The following is a 17,802-nucleotide window of genomic DNA, read 5'->3' as shown; positions in this document are numbered from 1 at the left end:
TAACTTGGGTACGAAGAAGCTAATCCGCATGAACCAGACCAGGGCCGGCGCTGCCCTCGAGTACTCGTATGGCAGCAAAGGAAGCTACTCGTGGCAGGCAGGGAGTATCCAGAAACATATATAGCAAAAGATCCGTGTGTGATATATAGACTCTAGAACTCGTATTATCGAATATATCTTGCCCGCTACGAGTAGTTCGGTTGGCTCGTCATGACTAAACAAGCACCCTTGCTACCAAGACTGGTGGGCCGACTAAAACATCTTGCGACTACGGTAGGAATTGCCTTGTGAAGCTACAAAACAGGGCTATGAGTACTGTTCGGGCGGTGCAATTTCGCTTGCTATGAAAGAAGTGATACATGGTTTCTGACCTATGATACTCAAGTAGGCACTCACCTTTTCTTTTTTGTTCTTGAATATTCGAGTGAGATTGTGTGGATAGAAATCCCCAAAGCTGCTATACTGTACCTGTGTGCCGTACTAGCACCACAGTTGAGTGAGCACATCGCATGCTCCAATGTGGGTTTAATAATAATTATACAGCTAGCTTCCCGGTGGGTGGATGAGCGAAGAGCTTTCTTCTTCTTCACATTCTATCTTACAAAACCAAGTCTAGCCAAAAAGTAGAGATGGCGCCATTCATCCTAAACTGCTGAATAAACAGCAGTATTTCCTTGACCACAGGAGATCCTCTGCTCAAACTCCACCGCCCTTCCCGAAATATTGGCTTTTTTCCTTGGGGTGATTTGGAATCTATGCACCTGGTCCTTTCGCGTGGACATGCCGCCCCCGACGTCATCGCCCTTTCCACCTATGATGCCGCTCTTCCTTCTCAAGTCTCCTTGAGTTGAGGAGCCTGTCATGCCGCTGGCCTTGTCCGGGGCCATATCTTCTGGAACGGGATCGAGGGGCGGAATATACACGGGCACGCACGAATTTGCGCGCTTACCTGTTCCGAGTTGATAATACTCGTTACTACCCCACCAAAGGACATCGGCGCCATAGTTGACATCATATACAGGCGAGTTCGGAGAAGAGGAAGCGTCTACTTTCGTGAGGTTATTCATTATTGCAGAGGTATGGGTTGCGCCAACCGAAAGGTATTTTGGCCTTATAGGTATAACCTTATTAACCCTTTCATCGTCTATAGATCACGGTGGGTTAATTAACAATCGGCTGTTCTAAAGGATTTGGGGATTGGGAAATTAACATTCAGAAAGTCCGCTCAACGATTTGACCTTGATTGGCGACCCTTGGACATGAGTCCACTTCCCATTTCCCAGGTTTCCGAAAATCCCAGTCCCGCAAGCGAGTAAATCTGAAGTAACTTTTGCTTTCTGAATATCCTCAACATTCACCACAAAGTAGCTGTTTGCCCCACCGGCAGCCAAGGTCTTTACGGTCACCGTCAGATTTGTCCCTGGATACTGGGACTTTAATGGTAAGGGTCTAGGAGTCGGAACAATATCGTTTTCGGTGTCATAGTCAAACCCAAGTTGGCCGTTCGTATTTTCCCCAAATGAGAGTACCTGACCCTTGTTGTCACGAACTAGAGAGTGGTAATCACCAGCTGCAATTTTCGTGATCCTGTGTCCATTGAGACCGGTAATTTCGTGACATGTGTCGTAGGGTTTGTCCTTCGGACGGGTAGCATAGGTTAACCCTGGAATGCCTGTCTGCCCCCTCACTGGAAACGAAGAAGAAGCAGCTGCCGAAAATACACGCCCCTGAGAAGTGAGGAGAAGGATATGATCAAAACCAGAAGCGATGTCCACAACGCTGGAAAACAGTCAGTATTGTGTAAACTGGAAAGTGGTGGATGCTCGAACTTGCCTCTCAAAGTATCTTAACTCCGGCTTTAGTGTCCTGTAATGGATATTGGCCTCTGAAGTTAAACCGGGAATCCAAGAGGCTTCAGAGGGTTTTGCGCCGGAGAGTTGATATTTTTTAGCCATTGGGAGACTGTAAACTGTGCCATCTTTTGAGAGGGCAAAGACCCTATCTTGCGAGAGTTGAACTCTCAGGATATTCTTTCCTTTCAAAGTGATTTCTGGTGTTCCGACGCCATCTGCATAGGCTATACCCCACTGGAGCAGATCTCCCCTTTCCGTGACGGCCACTGAGTATCACGTATTAGCCTATCAATCCATGTGAACTGGAGAAAGAATGGTTACCTTACCCCCGATGTTGCGGCCCAAATTGAGATCTCGAAGCAGCATATTATCAAAGAAGGGAAGACGGCGGGGTGACTTTATGAGAGTGTTGTCCGAATCAGGGGCTACTACTCGGCCACTTCTGCAAGTTAGCTACTTTCTGCATTTGCTGGGAGCGGGATATATACACATTGTTTCCCCATGCGTAGACGCCCGGGTTTTGCAGACTATTCTCTACCTAAATTACAGACGCCATCAGAATGCTGGTGTCTGGGATTCCCTCCAGAGATTCTTCAGCAAACCTGGATGTGCTGTACGCTTAACTCCCTTTTAAGGCCCCCGGTAGAAATTACAGGAGGGGCTTCGGCATGCACTTCCATCCCAAATGCCCATTGGCAAATAGCAAGGCCACCCAACAACCCTAAGGTAGTAGTAATAGTCTTTCGATTTCTGGTGGAGAGATTGGATGAAGTGTGATTGTAAGGGCTTGTAGATGTGTTCCGACAATAAACAAACCGGCCCCCTAGCTTTGCGTGCCTCGAAAGTAGGAACCGAAGACTCGAAGTGGTACCAATAGGCTTGAACATTGTTCTAGACGTTGATAATAGGGCGCTTTCTTGCTTCTGTCAGGAAAGAGAATATGTGTGTAATTAATAGAGATTGGAGTCTTACACAAGCGGACTTTTTCGAAAGCCTTTGCTCTTTGGGCTGGCGGAGAAAGAACCGCGTTGCCAGTAAATGTTTGCTGCTTTATGGTAAATGACATCAAGATCTTCTACAAATACCCAGTAACATACGGTATCATACTGAAACAACAACCGCCTTCTTTTGCACAAGGCGCCACAGCAGGGTAACTGAAGGGCCACCAACACCCCGCCAGCGCCCCTTCTGCGGCTGTGCGTTCGACGGTGGATACGCGCAATCTGGCTAGACTACCGTATGGTAAGTTAATGGATCTTTGGAGGAGTTGGTGGAGTACCGGTATCGTTTCCACTTCATTCAAGGCTCACAACTTATCGACAAGCTTGGGAACCTCACCAACGCCGATCAAAAAACCAGTCCTGGAGTCATCAATTGCATATTCCATGTTTGAAGATCACTGGTACCATTCCTTATCGCAGCCAGAATTCTCGAGTCTGCGCCGGCAGGAGTCGGTGAGAAGACGATCTCCCGTAAGGTCCTCTCCGATACCTCTACTTGGAAATTCCAGCAATTCGGATTAGTAGTTATGCAATGAGGTATTTGGATAACTAAAATACTGACGCACACAATCATACAGGAGCAAAAGTCTCAGAAGAAGGTCACCGAGGGGAGGAAGACACCTCCGGGACCCCCGGAAGTTAATATTCCGAGACAACCGAAATCCTACACCGATCTAAGAGCTTTGGGATGGCAGGTAAATACTTCACTTATACCCGGGGGTAACTGGGAAGTTTGGAATGGCATTTCCAAGGAGCTTCCATCAAGACCAAAGTGTCATCCGAATCTATCTAACATTTAGTCTAAGCATCTCTAATCAGAATCACAAAAACCGGTTGGGGGCAGGCAGTGAAAGGGAAGCGATTAATGGCCATCCTAGGAGATATATTGATAAAAGGCATGGAGCTGGTTATACTCGGAGTGATCAACGTTTGATAGGTGAGGTGGTGGATAGTTGAGCGGGAAGGAAAGGTTTAGGTTACAGTACGAGTGCCGCCGATTAATATATTCGTCACGTGGAGTGGATTAAACCGGCATGTTGCAACCCCTTATTGGTCTGAGGCGCTGGGAGCTGGGGGGGTATCTGGTTGTTGATCTGAGTTGTCAAGTAGCGCACAGCGATTTTCATCTTTTCTTACATTACCTTTAATGGTCTTTTTTTTTTCATTAATTTTGATCCACAGATACCTTCTCATACTATTTGTGCATTTATTCCTTTTTGTTTTATTCGATTTGGTTGAGAACTACGGTACTCGAGTAGTGGGGCTATTGCTACTTTTGTAGTTGTCCCGTTACGGTATCGTAAAGGTTGCAAGATGCTTGGTGGGGTAGTTAGGGTTAGCCCCACTTTAAACCCAGACCTTCGACATCGCTGGCGAAATTTCTCTTCCCTCCCACTCCATTATTGACTCCCATCTCCATCTCACCAAATTCTATCCAACCCACCAAAACTCACACCAATTGCCAAGATGACATTCGATACCTCCACCCGACCGGAGCATATACAGGGGATCTTGTCTAGTCTCGATCGTTACAACCCGGAAACCGTCACGATTTTTCAAGACTACGTACAGCAACAATGTGAGAACAGGACCTATGACAGCCTCGCAAATTTGGCTCTTCTGAAACTGTGAGTATTCTATATTTTAACTTTCATGTTTCCTCTTTTTTTGTTACTGTGATGAGTATATCGTCAACGTTTCCTATTACCCGAGAAGAGAATGAACCCTCTTCAACTGAGAGAAATTTGTCATTTTCTGATAAACCGCAACCTCTCCCTGCCATCGCATATTCTTCCCCCCTCCTTCATTCCGGAGTAAAAGGAAGCTAACGAGAATACCCTACAAAAAAAAAAAGCTACCAGTTCAACCCCCACCTCACCCGCGACGAGACAATTACCAACATCCTCGTTAAGGCCCTCACTGTCTTCCCATCCGCCGACTTCGGCCTCTGCCTGCATCTCCTTCCCGCCAACGCCCTGACCGAACCGCCGATCGACCCCTTTGCGGAAGCTGTGCTAAAGCTATTCTCCCTTTCCCGCCTCTTGGAAGCCTGCGAATATAGGGAATTCTGGATGACGCTCGAGTCCGATGACTTGTACGCCGACCTGATCACTGACTGTGCCGGCTTCGAGGAGCTGATCAGGCTCCGCATCGCCAGCACCACAGCCCAGTCCAATCGTGAGATTAACAGGGAGCTGTTGGAGGGCTGGTTGAATCTCACCGCTGATGGGTTCGAGAGCTTTATTAAGGGGAGCTGTGGATGGGCCATTGAGGGGGATGTAGTCAAGATTCCGCTGAACAAGGAAAATGAGGCGAAGACTACAGTTACTAGGGAGAATGTGAAGTTCGATCGTGAGCTTGCCCCTTCCTTCCTTCTTTACCCGTTTGCTGGCTGGCTGGTGGGCTGGGAAGGTGTCTAATGTTTGGTGGGAAAATGTAGAATTTCAAAGGGTTATCAAACGTGCGTATGAGCAGCCGGCTTAGGGGGTAGGGTGAGGGCTGGTGCGGGTGCCTGGAGCGATCTTCTCGAAATCGGCTTAAAACAAAAATATACCATAACCGGGTCCGGGACACTTTGAGTTTGCGGAGTCAGAAGTCTGAGAAAGTCTTTTATTTTTATTTTTATTCTACTTTATTTTTAGATTTTCCTTTCTTTAGTTCTAAATCGGTTGTTTCATTCGTTGCTAGCTCTTGCACATTTTTTCCCTTCTCTTTCCCTTACCAGGCCCGGCTCACGTTTTATGGTGGGGAATGCCGTGATCCATCAGTTTGCGGGGTCGGCACTCTCAGAATCCACAATGTGTCGCCTGGCGACTTCCGCGTCCTAAACGTGATGCAGCTACCGGTATAGCCAAATCCAGGTCAGGTGCGATATCCACAAACAAGCCAAACCATCCCAATTCACACTCCGTCAATCTTACCAACTCCTAGCCCCCTCGGCAACCCCCTTCAACCCCACCACCGCCCTTCCTGGCCTCCCCAGCCTACCAGTCTCCAAACCAACCTTCCCGGTGCCCATAGCATCAAACGGATTCCCACTAAAGCGCAAAACCCGCCGGGCTCTCCTCCCTTCCCAATTGCTTCAACAGGCATCTCTACGTCTCTGGATTAGGCTTAAACCTCTTGGCATCGTCGACACCAATGAACCTCACACCCCCCAGCACTTGCGAACTCACGATGGTAAGGGAGAGCGTGGGGTAACACCCGCCCGGGGAGTGGGGTCTTGGGCCAGTGTTGATAATGTCTTTTCCACCTCCGGGAAGGGGGGGCAAGAGTATTGTAAGTGGCTAGGGGTGAGGTTGTTGTGCTTGAGCAGGGGTAGTAGCTGTCTATATGTACCAGGAATGAATGAGAAGGAGGAGGTAACGCTTAGCCACCATGTGTATTCTAGGTGGTGGCATCGCCGGTCTGTGGTGATTTTCTGGGAGAGAGCTGCGTCTTGGAAGTCGACTTCTAGGTGATTAGCGAGGGCGCTAGAGATAGGAGTCATAGTGCTATGGTGCCACTTGTATGGTATCTGTGGGGGACTTTTGTGGTGGAAGGGGAGTCGGAGGGAATGCATCACTATCGTATGATGTTATGGATGGTGGGTGGGTTCTCGGTCGGAGTCATATTGGGGATAATCCCGATATCAATACTTTTATCGGCGCCTTGGGGCCCAGGGGCTTTATAGCTGGGACGTAGATTTCCTTACGCACACGACTGCTGGGCCCGGAGGGGACGGGGCAGGTTTCCTTACTGGTTATGTTTCCTAATGTACACGACTATTGGGCACGTAGGTGACGGGATAGGTTTCTTTTGTGGTGGGACTTTCTTCAGTACACGAACAGCGGGCAGGGGGTGCAGGGCTGCGTTTCTTTTGTGGGGGATTTATTTTATGTTTGAGGGGCGGGCTGAAGGGGGGAGGGGGAGTTTTCTTTGTGTGCGACGCCGCGCCGCGGGGGAAGGGAGGAGGTTTTTCTTTCAAAGCGGGGGGCGCTTGGCTGGGGGGAGTATCTCATGGCGGATAGCTACGGAGGTACAGTCCATAAGTTTTGTATGTTCCACAGGCAGAGAGTGCGACACTCTAGGCTTGTGGAACATACAAAAACTTATGCGCCTGTACCTCCGTAGATCCCTTTAGTTAGGTGAAATGGGCAGTGCCAGGGCTACGGTAGGTATGATAGAATGAAAATTAGGCTTTAGTACCGGTGTCAAGGGGGGGGGGTTTCTTTCCCTTTTCCTGGATGGTGGTTTGACTACGCACTGTGTCCTACCCACTAACTCACTTTACCTTCACGATATACCAGAAAGTAATTGCCTGATAATCGGAACTGGTGAGCAGTTACCAATTTCACAAATAACGCAGAGGAATTAAAGAAAGAAATGTAGACTCAGTTCAGTAGAGATGAAAAGTTCTATTTCCCGGTGGTGGGTGTGTGTGTGTTCTCATTGTTGCTAAGAGAAAAAAAACAAAAAAAGCTATAAGAAGAAAATCCTGCATGCCAAGCCCCCTCTTACACATGAAAAATATCCAGAGCCTCCTCCCCATCAAATATATGAAAGGCACCTTCAAATCAAGCAATTCTCCACAAGAGCCCCCTCCCCTCTTCTGCCTTCGCCCCTAAAGGCTAAACAAACCACAAATCTAGCTAGGTTTTAGCGAAATATCTAACTGTACTTCCTCCCCTTCCCTTCCTCGTAAACAGCTGAGTGACTAAATGTAACGATCCTTTTCTAGATAGTTAGTTCTTGGCGACGGGGAATGATACTTATCTTTCTGTCTTCTTCTTTCCTTGTCTTACGATAGCTCTAGACCTCTGCCTACGTTACCGATAGTACAAGACCTTTGTCTTCTATCGGGAACGCCTATCGTAAGCTTTCTCTAACTTGTCTTCTTGAAGGACTTTTCTGGGCGTAATAATATCGTTGTAATAAAGATAAAGATCGTAAAGATGTTTTATATTCGTTAAAGTAATAAGTAGGAAAAGTACTTAGAAGTCAATCTAATTTTATTTAAACTCGTACCACCAACACTGGCATATGACGAGCCCCCACCGGCACAGGGATACCGCTAACCGGCATACCACTAATCCTAGGCTAACTAAGTCTACGGTCCCGCACCTGCCATCCCCGAGTCATGCCCGCACGGAAACTAATTACAAGACCATCAAACAACCCAGCGCCCTTCCCAGTCCAAGTCCGTAGCCCCTCTGGTATGAAGCCAACCAGCACCAAGCGTAGCCGAAGCCGAGCAAGAGACCGACCCAACCAGGTTCCTCGTCCAATAAAATTAAAACCACTACCACCCGGTCTAAATACCGTCCCGCAACACCTCCACCACAGTAGAAAACCAACAACAAACCAAAATATAAACTACAGGCGACACAATGGCAGAGAGGAGGTGACCAACATGTCCGCCTCTCGCATCCGCATGCCAGGCCGTCGACCCTATAAACCCACTTTGCCAAGTGCCTCCGAGGAGCGTAATGGTGAGGAGGACCTGTACCCACTGCCTGTCCCCCAAAACAAACTAATAAACAAAGGAAATACATAGAGGTGGTGACAGACCAAAAAAGTCAGTGGGGCCTATTTCCCACCCTTGGTGCCTTGCCCCTGCCAGCCGTGCCTATTGCCAAACCAAAGAAACCAAACAAACTTCCACAACACCCAGCACGCAGAACCCAAACAAGTCCAACCAGGTGGTCGCAACCCACTATCCGCACAGGTGGCCATCAGTCCAGCGGTCCGCCGGGGAGCTTTACAGCACTCAGCAGCTTCGCCCAGCAGCCCAAACCGGTCCGGAAACACTTAATTAGACATCGCCCAACCTGACGCATGCCCGACCGGTGCTCGCAGGTGCCTCTCCCCCCCCAATCAGCCCCCCCCAAGCCCCACACACCAGACGCCACAGAGCCCATCCAGCCCCCCCAGCCCCCCCAGCCCCTCAGACAGATTAACCATCCGACGGCCATAGGACAGCTTATACCCAGCCCCGCCAGGCAGCCATTGATCTTGGCCACACGTTCAGAGCCCCAACCCCCAGCACCATATAGCCGAGGGGAGCCTACCAGCCACAGCCGGGAGCCACAAAGGAGGCAGCACCAACACCCGAAGGTGGCGGCACCAGCCACACCATCCAGCCCAGCCGAACTGAAATCCAACCGAGTCGGGAAAGAGTAAGCAGAGCCAGCCAAAGCCAGCCCCACAGGTCTGGCAACAGGCACGGATGCCGAACATGACAGGCAAGAGGCATCCCCAACTGACGCGACAAGAGGGGAAGGGCGAATCGAACAGAAGTAGACAAACGGAAGGTAGGCCCCACTTGCAATGGGTGAAGCCGCCAACCACAGACCACAACTGAAGCACCCAGACGCACAGACAACGCGAGTGCCTGGCAGCCAATTGTCCCACACCACCCCAGGCAGCAAAGAAAAACCACTCCAGGGGGTAAGGTTTTTCAGGGTCAAAGCCATCCCCACCGTAGCTAGGAGGTGACACCTGACTGAACCACCGTATATGCCGCAAGGACAAAACTTTCAAGGGAACGGTGATAAACAACATCGTAGGATTCCGACCGTAGAAACATAAAGTAACGAGGCAGGGAGGGGCCGGCGAGGCCCCCTCCCTTAAGGAAATGATGCGGCCGGTATGACGAGTTGATACTTGAGAAGGTCATTAGTCTAACCCAAGGGCGTTTTGTATCGCGAGAACTAAGGACTCCGTTAAAACCCAACAAAAGACATGAGCTGGCCCAAAGAACGACACGGGTGATCCCCCCAAACACAATGTTCAATCCCCCCAATCGAACGCGAAACCTGCGAGTAGACGATAGACAGGAAGCCGTAGACTTTTTACTGAAAGGGGCACGTATGCGACCGTGATGAGTGCTCGAAGTGCTAGTATCGTGAGATAACCAGTCCAACGAAACGAGACGCAAACAAGTTATCCGCCACGCAACGCCTAGCAGACCTCAACACCAAAGACCCCAGGAACTACTGAGCGAACTCAGATATCTCCCCCAGAATCAAAGGCATCAAGGCCCACCATGAGGGCGAAAGAAACGCTCGGGGCGAAGCGACGGCAAGGACCAGGAAAAGTACTTAGAACAAAGCGTGAAGAACCTATCTTCCTCGGCCGCATCGACCTCCTTATATAGTATTCTTCCCGCCTTTAGTCATGTGACCTAAAGTGGTCACATGTACGAAACCAAATCATAACAAACTAGTCATGTGACTAAAGTGATCACATGCTCAAAACCCATGACCTCATAGTGAGGTCATGTACAAAACTCATAAACTAATCATAACACAATAAACAAGTCATATGACTCGACTGAGTCATATGCGCGAAGCTCATGACCTCATAATGAGGTCATGTGCGAAACATAAATCATATGCGCAAGGCCTATCCGCAAGGCACCCTCGCAAGGCATACTCGTCAGGCGCACGTCCCATGACTCATACTTGAGCCATGTGCGAAAGCATCACAAATCCCACACATAACAAATTATATAACCTGAATTGGTCATATGCGCAAAGCAATAACATACCTGTGACTCATAACCATGTGTCACGTGAAAACCTTTTTCATGCTAAGCCACGTTCGTGACACTAAACATGATTTCCTCCAAACCTGGCTTATCCCACTCTTGGGGCATCCTCTATCCACTCCAGATATCTCTGACTTCCACCTTGCTCTGCCTTTCTATCTACCCCATAGATATCCATCACCTTCCCCAATAAACTCCTCCATTCATACTCCAATATATCTACTAATTCCACACCTGCTTCCTTCTCTCCTCTTCATAAATACACCTTAAGATCATTAAGATGCACCCACTCCTGCAATGCACCCTTCTTCACCTGAACTAACTCTCCCATATTGATATCCCAAAGTCTGCCACTCTCTCCATGCCATGCTAATTCTGACAAGATGTATAGGCCTTCCCATCTCGCTTCTAGTTTGCTCCCCTGACGTTGGTCTAAGAGAAACCTCCTTAATAGGACTAGGTCTCCTTCCTTTGGTAGTTCGTAGTATATCGGTGGTTGATTGTGTCCTTGTCTTTCCGCTTGCTGAACCATCTCTCTTGCAGCTTCCTCGTGAATGTGGTCCAACCATATGAGCCTTTCCAATTGCCTTTCTCCAAGCCCTTCCTCACTATTTCAGGGATCTCCACCTCGATCCACTACTATAGAAAGGACTGACACTGCTCGCTCAGTATCTGGTATGACGTCCTAACCAGTTCTATTTGGATTAAACCCTAACAACAACTGTGCTAGGCTAAAGCTGTAAAACATAAGAATTCTAGTATTGACAGCATGGACCACAGAATCAACTACCAAGTCCCACTGCTGTTGCGGTAGTGTTTACCCTATAATTGTAACTTTAATCCCATCGACAAGAAGCTTGACATACCACTCTGCCAGTCCGACTAACAGAGGATGTGATTTTGATACTGGTAGATTGACTACCGAAAGGCTCTTTAATACTTTTGCAAATTCTCCCGAAATGAAATGCGTACCGTTGTCGGTATATACGGCTCTCGGCCATCCATATCCTTTGACTACTTCTATCAACTGTGACACTGCTGACTTGCCGGTATTATCTGGAACTGCTTTGCCGAAGAGAAACCGAGTAAAGTAATCCATGCCAATAATGATGTATTTGTTACTGTGCGGAGTCTCAGGAAATCAGCCAACAAAATTGAAACCCATCATGTCTAGCGGTTGGAGATGGACAATTGACATTTGACTAACTGAGGGTTTCAAGGGCCCGATCATTGGGCAGCTTGGACACGATACGCAGTAGAGGCATATATCCTTTGTCTAAGTAGGCCAATAGTATCTTCCTATCGTAGTGTGCATCAAGACTCCTGAGGTAAAGTGACCATAACAATCATACAAATGGTAGAGAATCATCTCTACCTCCTCTGCCTGGACACAAAATGCTTCCTTGCCATTTCTCTCGACGAACACCAATCAATTTCCAAGCTCTGTAGTGTAATGGCAAGCCCCTGGAACTCTGCTTCCCATAACAGTCACTTTGGTACTTCTGATATCTGATGGCTGATGGTCTAACAAGCTGTAGGGTTTTGATTTCTGACGAATCATACGTCTTCGATTCTTTTAAAGGAGTTTTCCGTCTTCATTGCGATAGCTCTCTAGCTCTCCAAACAACTTATAGTGTACTACTTCCCTATACCACTCATCCTCCAACCATTCTTTCCAAGCCTCTATTTGGTGTTCTCTTTCTAAGACTAATACTACTTCCACCTCTTCTTTATCTCCTTTTTCCCTACCCTCACATACTAGTCTCAACCTGCTCAACCCATTGGCCAGTACATTTTCTTTCCCCAGGATATGAATATACTCCATATCGTATTCCGCTAATTTTACTTGCCACCACACAATTCTGCCATGGGCATCATCCTTCCGGAGTAAGCTGAATAACTGTTAGGAATACCAGAATCTGATACCTAGGAACCACTCTAAGTAGGGTAACCCCACTTGGAATCGGAATCTCTGGTCTCCAACACCCCCCTCCAGCTCCCTTACGGGGCCTGCAAGTCATCATATATATCAATCTCAGTTGCGTCCTGTGACTATATTACCACAGAATTGAAGGTGTTAGAATAACACCGTATATGTCACTGACGTCTGTCTGACTGGATCCTGTACACAAAGTATATGAGAGGGGACCTTCGGCTAGGTCTGGGAAGTAGGACGGAGTGATTCCGTCAACTACTCAGAGAGTTACTTGGCTCTAAAGACATAATACCTATGGCATGAGCTGTAAGTAACGGAACGGTTTCGCACAAAGAGATGGTATCAAATGGTAAAGGATCTCTACAGGAGACCAATACATTTACATCTACCAGAAGAATCTAGAACTCCAAAAGGACACTACCAAAGAAGCCAACGAACTTCATGGAGTATTGCAACTAGGTTTCGGAACACGTCGTAGTCATGGGGTGATTCCCAATACTACGATAGTTACTGAAACCTACTACCCAGAGAGCAACCAAGGGTGGTCAACTGAGGGATTAATTACCAATCTGGTGGATTAGCTTCCTGCGAGTTGATAGGAAGTCATCCAGAGAAAATCTATCAGTTGGATATGAAGTTACAAAGGATCGGAGTCAGGCAACCTACGATAGTTGTAATAACGACCACCTTTGCAGATATAGCCATGGATAAAACTGATCATTTTATCAATGACGAAGACAATTGGAGCCAACTCAGTTCGACTTAAGAACTAGGCCATAAGTCTAAAGACTCGGCTAATTGGTATATTACTATTGGGGATAGTACATTTCCTAAGAAGAAATATTGTAATTACCGAAGAGGGTGTGATGGTTTTCAGGGTCCACAGGTGTTCGCACCTTGGAAGAAAACCCAACGTTGTGAATTACGATTGAAGAAGTACATAGTTGTATGATAGATAGATGTAGTCCGCGAACATCCAGATGCGGAATATAAATATCGAAGTGCCTCCCAAGCTTTAGACATCATCAAGCAACTGAGAAGAGACCTTAACAATATAATATTGTTTTTACAATTCTACCCTACTTTACCTACTTTACTTTACTCCAAGTAGTCATAAACGAAACGAGCCAAGTCCGAGCCTTCCTAGACAATCTCCATCTATAAAAACGAATCTCAGTTTGCCTAGACAATCTTAAAGTCAATCAAGTTGTCTCCACCTAAGAGCAACGCTTGGTGGTCTGTATAGACCTTCGTAGGAAATGGCGATCCCAATAGTAGCCAGTGTACTTCCTCTAGACATCTTAATATTGCCAATGCTTCTCTTTCTGTTGTAGAATCATGTATCTCTACTGGTAGGAATCGCTTCGAAATGAACATCACAATTTTCATTTCCGATCTTGTTGATGCATTTAAGACTATACCTGCTGATAGGTTCAGTAACTAAAATAGAACACTGCCAAGCGCATGACTTGAGGCATCAGTCATTAGGTAGTATTGCTTGCTTTCGTCCTCTCCGAAGACTACGTTCTCAATAATAGCATTTTTGATTTGCTGGAAGGCTTCCGCTTGCTTCTCGCCCCATTCAAAGCCACAAACAACTTTTACTGATTTGCCTCGCTGAGTAGTCTGGCCGGACTTACTTCTCTCTTGCTCCGTCAAAGTTCAGTAGACAATTGCTTCCTTCAGGATATGTGTATACTCCACACGGCCGGGAATAAACTTTCGGACATCCATAGTCATATAGATGAATGCTTCTACTTCAGTCGCACAAGTGGGGTGTGGGTAGTCCCGTATGACTTGGACTTTATTCAAAGAAGGCCTCAATCCGCTCCCATCGCTTGAAAATCCCAATGGATCTATCTTATCTACAAAAAATCTGCACTTGCTTCCCTTGAGTGTAATCTGAGCCCATACCAATCGAGGAAAGTAGTAATCGTGTAAAAAGTTAAACTGCGTGCGGAAACTCGGAAATGCGCCTAAGTCATCATCGACAAAACACTCAAATGCTCCTATTAAACATTTATACAAACACTTCTCTGCATTTGGTTCCAGAATATACCCGCTGAAGATATTCTTCAATCTGCTATACGTATGTGGTACACCTCCTAGGCCTTGATCCATCCTGAGGTACTGCTATTGACCATCATGAGAGGAGAAAGCAGTCCGATACGCATGAGGCAGATACATCCGAACTGCCCAATAGCCATTGGCCGCATCTGCCTGGAAATAGCTGGTAAAACATGCCCTCATCAAATTGTTGACCACTGGCTCAATTCGCTTTATTGGGTAATTCTAGAGAATGGTGGTCTGATTTATTGGATAAAAGACGTGGACCATTCGTAGACCACCATCCTTTTTCCGTACAAATTTTATGCACTGTGACCATGGAGATTCTGATCGTGCAATAATTCCTGCCTTCTCTAGTAAGGATAGATATTTGTCTAACCAATCACGTTCTTCTCACGTATAAATCTTGCCTTGCGCACACTTCGGCTGTTGGTTAGGATAAACTGGAATTCGATGTATGATCAAATCAGTGCAGGGCATATCCTCGAGTTTACTTGTGAAGAGATCCTTCTATGTATATATCAGCCGTATTGCCTCCTCTCTTTCTTTCCTTTTCAACTTCTTCTCTAACTTTATTCCAGAGGTCTCAAACCACATGGGAATCCCAGTTGCTGAATTACTTAGTTCCCTCCGATAACTCACTGGCCTCCTTACCATTGGGAACTCCAATACATGCCCATATGCCTCCATTTCCGCCAATTCCCTCTCATCCGTAGCACTTCCCATGTCCGCCCAATTTGTCTTCCCAAATTTGTCATACTTTTCAGGAACCTCCAATCCCTCCACGATATCAACGACTTGCTCCTCCACATGATCCTCCACTTCAGCCCCTTGCTGCCTTCTACCTGCACTGCTGTCTCTGCGTAATTCCAATGTATTCACCATATATGAATCTCATCCGCTCTCTTTCCAACATCCTATTTCTCCATACAAGTAAACATTATCCCGTCCAAATCCTTCAATCTCATCTTCAATCGATTCAGTAACTTCAGAATCCGTAGTACATCTAGTGCTATCAACAGTAATCAGCTTCCCAAACAATTCACTACTATCATCATCTATCCCTATCCTATTATCATTCAAGCTATCGAAATTCAACAAATCGAAACCATTCAAATCTGCCGTATCTATTTTCTCCACAACACCAGCTAATTGGCCTGAACTATCAACTAGTGTAGCTAGTTTTCCGACTCCGCAGATAGCTCACCCACTTTACTTTCTCCCTCATCTTCCATCTGCTTCTCTGCTTGCCGCTTGATGAATCCAATCAATTCCTCAAAGAAATTTCCTCCTCTTTTCTCCTGTAATTCAAGCTCCTCTTCTACTTCCGGTGATAGGCCATGCCTACCACCTTTCTTATCTCTTAAGACAATTGGTACACGGGGTTTGCGCCTTTCCAAACTTTCTCTCCTAACATTCTTATAGCGTTCATCACCTGGTATTTGTACTCGAGCACCTTGACTGCCCATGATATAATACTTGCCAGTCGCATAATCAACCTTGGCCTTAACTGCTTGAAGACATCGCTTACTCAACAATAGCAGGTATGTTGGCTTGTATTCCTCTGAAAGAGCGTAAATACGCAGATTGCATGGGACGCTCGCAATCGTGATCCGAATATCTGCACAACCGGCAATCTTTACCAGGACATTCATCGCTGTTCAAATAACCATCCCTCCAGCTTTCTTCATCTTTGTGCCAATCAACCGTAATAGATGAATCAACATGAGGTTAACAACTAAGCCCGCATCAACTAAGATTCTAGAAATGCGATAACTGCCTTTCTCTGTCTTGATAATTCCCTTTGTGTAGAAATTCATGACATCTTCCAAGTCACGATCTGTGGCTACAGCCAGTGCTTCTTCCTCTCTAGGCAATTCTTTTGCTCCTGCTTGTAAGTTCATTATAACTTTCTTTTCCTTGACTTTGCCCTTAGCCCGCTGAAAGCCTCTCGCTCACTCTTGAACTAACAAATGACAAATATCCTTCTTGACCGAGGGTGCAAGATCAAAGAATGAACTTCAATTCAGTCCAATTATTAGAGCATCCCGAAAGGCACCAACAATGTCAAATTTCTCTGGACCTGCCATCATCCAAATTGGCCTGCGTACACCCTTTGATATAGGACCCTAAACCTTCTGTTTTCCTGTAGTCAATTCTACAACCTCATCATCTTCAGTATCTCTTTGTTGTCATTGGCTTGCAGGTCCGGCCTCCGCATCAAACTCGAGTGGTAATTTGCTAAAACGACGGACTCACTCTCCAGCCATTACCAGCGCTCCATCTTCTTCATATACATCATTATCATCATCATCCTCACTGTCTTGCACCTTGCAAAGAAATTCTGTCAAATCTGAAGGCTCTACTTCAGTTCCAGTTACATCACGAACCTTCATACTATCTAGCGCGGAGGATCGAGTAGCAACCTCTACTACACTAACTGGCTTGTCACCTTGGGCTAACGGTCTTTCCCTTAATATAGAGGAGCGATTTGGATGTTCTGATACAACAGATGCTGACCTCGGTGCAGATTGATACCCTCGTAATCTTGGATACTGCAGGCATAACTAGCCTTCTTCTTAACATTAGTAACATACCCACTGGCGAGCTGGATAGTATAACAACCCATTAGGTCCCACAATAGGCTGAGGTTCAGAACTCTCCAGAGATGCAGGTCCCGCTTGATAAGGCTCTGGCAGTTCGATTATATGTTGTGGGACAAACCCATGTCCTGGCTGTCTAATGTAATCTGAAAAGTGAAGACTATCCATTGGCCTTCCACGTCTGAGCTCTGTTGGTATACCATTGAAAAATGCCTGACCTCCTTGAGGCACTCGGCTATAGTTCTCCATCTGTGGTACTTGATTTCGTCGATTTGAATAATAGTTACCTTGACCACTTCGATAGCTGGTACTCTGAGATCCTCGCAAGTACCCTCCTCCCTGAGGGTATTGCCTATAGCCATCTGCAACAGCATAACTGTCAAGCGGAATGATTTCTGTCTCCTGCCGAGTGGCTACTGCACATTCGGTATCTGCTGCCATACCTTTCTGCAGTTTCAACAAATCCCACATCATCTCCTGTAACTCTTGAACCTTTCCTCATACAGTATCCTCCTCGTCCTCAATCCCTTTACTGCTCTTGCCATTTCTGTACTGTGTTTGGCATCCTTTCTTGCTACTTGCCTTCTTTGCCTTCACAGCTTTTTTAGGGCCTTTTCACTTCTTCGAATAATGACGATACTTGTCACGAATGTGGCTTAGCGAGGATAGGGTTTTTACATGACGCATAGTTATGAGTCACAGGTACGTTATTGTTTCACACATATGACTCATTAGGGTCATATGATTTGTTATGTGTGGGATTTGTGATGCTTTCGCACATGGCTCAAGTATGAGTCATGGGACATGCGCC

General features: G+C 46.7%; 2 protein-coding genes; one reads left to right on the top strand and one right to left on the bottom strand.

Moving 5' to 3' along the window:
• Positions 1 to 644: 644 nt before the first annotated feature.
• On the bottom strand, positions 645 to 3,360 carry GSTUM_00007526001 (uncharacterized protein; the record flags this gene model as incomplete). XM_002839488.2 has 9 exons in its annotated part: positions 3,133 to 3,360; positions 2,826 to 3,085; positions 2,456 to 2,765; positions 2,342 to 2,391; positions 2,180 to 2,292; positions 1,852 to 2,119; positions 1,211 to 1,779; positions 900 to 1,144; positions 645 to 803 (listed from the first exon to the last, which is right to left on the bottom strand). Exons 3-9 carry the CDS (start codon positions 2,738 to 2,740, stop codon positions 645 to 647), a joined length of 1,689 nt encoding a protein of 562 aa, XP_002839534.1. The 5' UTR covers positions 2,741 to 2,765; positions 2,826 to 3,085; positions 3,133 to 3,360.
• Positions 3,361 to 4,321: 961 nt separating this feature from the next.
• Positions 4,322 to 5,683, top strand: GSTUM_00007524001 (uncharacterized protein; the record flags this gene model as incomplete). XM_002839487.2 has 3 exons in its annotated part: positions 4,322 to 4,482; positions 4,710 to 5,206; positions 5,295 to 5,683. 3 exons carry the CDS (start codon positions 4,322 to 4,324, stop codon positions 5,336 to 5,338), a joined length of 702 nt encoding a protein of 233 aa, XP_002839533.1. The 3' UTR covers positions 5,339 to 5,683.
• Between the last annotated feature and the right edge of the window lie 12,119 nt (positions 5,684 to 17,802).

The sequence above is a fragment of the Tuber melanosporum genome (assembly GCF_000151645.1).
Source record: "Tuber melanosporum whole genome shotgun sequence assembly, scaffold_36, strain Mel28".
Lineage (NCBI taxonomy): Eukaryota > Fungi > Ascomycota > Pezizomycetes > Pezizales > Tuberaceae > Tuber > Tuber melanosporum.
The sequence above is the reverse complement of the archived record's forward strand: the minus strand, read 5'-3'. Positions and strand labels throughout refer to the sequence as shown.